This window comes from Geospiza fortis, unplaced genomic scaffold, assembly GCF_000277835.1.
Source record: "Geospiza fortis unplaced genomic scaffold, GeoFor_1.0 scaffold157, whole genome shotgun sequence".
Taxonomy (NCBI): domain Eukaryota; kingdom Metazoa; phylum Chordata; class Aves; order Passeriformes; family Thraupidae; genus Geospiza; species Geospiza fortis.
The window spans coordinates 4697600-4702056 of record NW_005054314.1 but is presented as its reverse complement, the minus strand read 5'-3'; the positions used below and the strand labels follow the sequence as shown (position 1 = coordinate 4702056).

Genomic DNA, 4457 nt, shown 5'->3' with positions numbered 1-4457 from the left:
CTGCACCTGGCGGGTTAATGGGCGCAATTAAATATTAACGCTGTGCTAATAAAAATTAAATTTTTAAGGGACTTAGAAGCTGTAAATAGAAAATACTGTGGTGGGCTTATGATATTTTTTATTAAGCGGGGAAAATTTTATACGGAAGCAGGAAAAGAAATGGAGCCCAAAAGTTAGCACCGTCGTTTCGGTAACTTGCCGATTGCATCTTTGCACTGACCACTATGCCTCAAACATGTGTCACTTGGTGGAGCAAGAGCAAGCACAACTCACCTCGCAGAGCTCCACGGGTCCTATCGTGGTTAAAGTCAGCCTGTATTTGTGACCTTTTTACATATAAAAGGTTATTGCACTTTTTCGGGGCAGCTAATTTGTCCTGCCTGCTTACCTGGGCAGCAGCTGCTGAGATGTACACTCCAGCTCCTGAAGGGATCAGTCACTGCCTGGCACTGTGCATGCCACTCCAGCCCAGTGTGGTAGCCAACTAAAACAGATACTTTATATTAGTTCATATATAAGGCTTAATAGGCAGAAGTATGTATATTTAATACTCTGTCTCCAGTCTTTGGACATGATGTAAATATATATTAATGTAACACTTAAATCCACTGACTAGTTTCTCTTGGCTTGTCTGCAACCCAAGTATCAAGGGAGAATAATTTAAGTCTCTGTATTGGGGATGGTAAGAGGTGTCAGGGGAAAGAAAAGGGTGTGTTTCTGATGGGACATCACGTCAGAAGATGATGAGGGCGTGTGTGTGTTTATAAATATATGCACACCATATGTGTATGCATGCATCGGTGTGTGCATTCATGTAAATATCATTTATTTGTTATTTTTTCCTCTGTCCCTACAGAGTGAAGATGGCTAAAGGCGATCCGAAGAAGCCCAAGGGCAAGATGTCTGCCTATGCCTTCTTTGTGCAGACGTGCCGTGAGGAACATAAGAAAAAGAACCCAGAGGTTCCAGTCAACTTTGCAGAGTTTTCCAAGAAGTGCTCAGAGAGGTGGAAGGTACCTTAATTTGTGACTTCCTGAAAGAACCTCTTGCAGTAGCTGCTAGGATGATGTGTGTGTGTCTGAACATGAAGGGAGTTGGTGCTCTTTTGGTCTGTGTGCTGTTCTTGGCAAGCTGACCTGGCCATTGGTCAGGTGCTGCTGGAGCCTGTAGCAATACTGAACGTTTTAGCCTTGTGTGTCTGCCCATTTAGAGGCTTCTGCTAGAGTCTGGCATTTTTTACGATTCCCAAGCAATGCCCTTCAGCAGCTACTTCCTTCCAGGTGTGTGTCCTAAGGAGGACTCTGACTGTGCTTGTCTCATTTCTGTCGCTTCCTTGTTGCTGAGTGTGTCTGTGGTGGCTGTGATTTCCTGTACAGGACAGTCCAGTTAAAAAAACAAACAAATTCTGAAACTCCCGTATTGAGTTGATATGTGTTGGCTTGTTTACATAAAGTTTGCCAGCTATTGAACAGTTGGGTAATCACAAGTTTGATGTCTCATGTTTTGGTTTTTTAGACCATGTCAAGCAAGGAAAAGGCTAAATTTGATGAAATGGCGAAGGCTGATAAGGTACGATATGATAGAGAAATGAAGGACTATGGACCAGCTAAGGGTGGCAAGAAGAAGAAGGACCCCAATGCCCCTAAACGACCACCGTAAGTAACTTGGAGACATTAAATGCATGAATGTTTTGGTTCGTTTTCACACCCTGTATGTAACATGGGTTTCCAGGAAGGAGGTAGATGTGGGACACAGTGTTGGTATAGCAGGACTGGTAGTGATACTGTCTTGTAAACTTTCTAGGCAGCTTGTGTCTTGAGTGTAGGGCACTGACACAAACTGTCAATGCTTGGTAGTCTTAAACTCATAGTGGTAAGAGTGTCTCATAGGAAGACACTCTGTGTGCCTGATAGGAAGACACAAGTGGCTGAGTCACAGTGAGACTTGTGTATCTAAGATGAAATTGAGCGAGGGGATACAAAACACTTCATTAGTAAAGAACATTGAGTGAAGGAGGCTGCAGGTCTGGGCCTCAGTAAAATCAAAACACATTGAAGCTTGTGTTTGACTTTGTAAGTTAAAGAAAAGTTTCTGCTCTGTGTGCTCATGCATGTGTCAGTGTTGTGGGGGAGGGATGGAGGAAGGGGTGCTGCTGCAAATGCTGACTGTCCTCTGCTGTTTCTTCCCAAGGTCTGGCTTCTTCCTCTTCTGTTCAGAGTTTCGCCCCAAGATCAAGTCCACAAACCCTGGCATATCTATTGGGGATGTAGCGAAGAAACTGGGCGAAATGTGGAACAACCTCAGTGATGGTGAAAAGCAGCCTTACAACAATAAGGCAGCTAAACTGAAGGAGAAGTACGAGAAGGTAAGGAGAGTTGTCACTTGTGCCTCCTCTGTACCAGCTCTTCTGTTGATGTGCTTTTTAACATAGGCCCAGCTCAGTTGGCCCCAGCATAGCTGAGCTTTGCACACGTTGGGGCAGAGCAGGATGGAGATCCACAGGCAGATTTCAGCAAGGAGAGCGAGCTTTCCCCAGTGATGTGCAGCAGGGGCTGCTCGTGGTGCTTCAAAAAGGGTCTGCTGTGCTGTTAGTGGAGCTTTGTCCCATTATCAGGAAACTTCGAGAGGCTGGCTTCTCTTCTCCTCCTCAGAGAAGTGGCCATGGTGCAGGGCTCCAGAGCTCCCTGGTTCATGAGCATGCTGAGGTGTCTGCATAGCTGTGTGCCCCTGGGGTACAGCTGGGCAGGCCAGTCCCTTTCCCTTAACACCTGTACAAATGCTGTGTGTGTTTGCTGCTTAGAGCAAATTAAGACATCCCCTTGACTTTGCAGGATGTTGCAGACTACAAGTCTAAAGGAAAGTTTGATGGCGCAAAGGGAGCAGCAACCAAAGCTGCTCGGAAAAAGGTAGAGGAAGAAGACGAAGAGGAGGAGGAGGATGAAGAAGAGGAGGATGAAGATGATGATGATGAATAAAACTGTACAATACTTGTCTCCATGTGAATACCATAGAGTAGGGGAAACACCATAAATGAAGCACCTCTTATTTGAGATGGTGTCTCTTGCCCTTATTAGGCTTAATTAAAAAAAAAATTGGATTCCGATCGCGTTGTAGTTTCTAAAAGTGCTCTAGAAATTGTAACTGGTTTACATGAAGTGGCCATGGGTGTAGTGAGCACCCTGAAACTGTATCAAAGTTGTACATATTTCCAAACATTTTTAAAATGAAAAGGCGCTCTAGTGTTCTCCTAACTCTGTGCACTTTGCTGTTGGTGTAACAAAGCATTTAAAAATGTTTCAAGCATTTTTTTAATTTGTAAGGTGGTGTTACTATATGGTTATTGGCTAGAAAATCCTGGGTTATAAACTGTACATATCTATAGTTTGTAAAAACTAGACAGATTCTTGTGGTACATGCTTAGAGTGATGATGCCTTAGAGGAGCAGTGATGACTTGGAGAGGCTGTATGTTCCCCGGGGTGCCATGGCCCAAAGCATGCACTGTGAGGGTAGATCTATTTACACTACAGTGGGCGTCCATTTAGCTTAAAGTTGTCTTTCTGTATATAGTGAAATAGCATTCTGCTGCCATTCTTAGTTGTGGAAGGGGGTTCAGCTGGCATGAGAAGTGTATGGGTTTTTTTAGTTAAGTGCGGTAGTTTTTAAACTGAAACTGTAGACATCTCTTCATCGTCAACTAAGTGAAGAGCCAGTGCAGCAACTGAAGTTCAAAAACACTCTGTACTTAAACAAATTTGCAACGTTCTGTTTTTTTTGTATGTTTAGAATGCTGAAATGTTTTTGAAGCAAAATAAACAGTATTACATTTTTAAAACTGTTCTTGACAACACTCTAAATTTCTGGTTTAAGAGGATCTTAACAACAGCAAGAGGTTCATTTTGAAGTCTGTGGCATCCCTCAGGGCTGGTGACTTAGGAAACATTCTGACTCAAGGATTAAAAAAAAAAAAAATTTAAAAAATGGTGGCCAGCCAAAACTGGCTGAATTGAAAGAGATGGCTGCTCCAGCTAATATGCAATCGTAACTGTTTATGGCTGAGTGGCATAAGATGCTATGCAAGTTTGAACTTTATTACTTGAACTTGGGAGCCTAAATGAACATTCATGACGTAATTGTTTGTTTGTGTGTGTATATAGCAGCATTCAGAGATGCAGAGAAAGGTAGGTGGCTAGGAATGAGGCTGACACCATGGAATAAGTATAAAAGCATAGTTTGGATTTTTTTCAGTTGTGTTGGGTAAATTTATAGCCCAAATGCATTGCTGTACATATTAAAATGTGCCTTTTTTGTCCTGTGTTAAACTGTTTCAGACTTGTGGTTTTTTCTAGCCTCTTGTTTCGTGGCAGGAGCCAGGTGCCTCTGTGACTCCCTGCTGCAGTAGGAGCGTGGCGCAGGTACTTGCTCTGTGTCCTTTCTCTGATGACGCAGGGTTCAGCAT

General features: G+C 43.2%; 1 protein-coding gene across 1 annotated transcript; it reads left to right on the top strand.

Moving 5' to 3' along the window:
• Nucleotides 1-836: 836 nt before the first annotated feature.
• On the top strand, nucleotides 837-4320 carry HMGB3 (high mobility group box 3). Its single transcript, XM_005419843.2, has 4 exons — nucleotides 837-1013; nucleotides 1516-1655; nucleotides 2191-2365; nucleotides 2832-4320. Exons 1-4 carry the CDS (start codon nucleotides 864-866, stop codon nucleotides 2973-2975), a joined length of 609 nt encoding a protein of 202 aa, XP_005419900.1. The 5' UTR covers nucleotides 837-863; the 3' UTR covers nucleotides 2976-4320.
• Nucleotides 4321-4457: the final 137 nt, after the last annotated feature.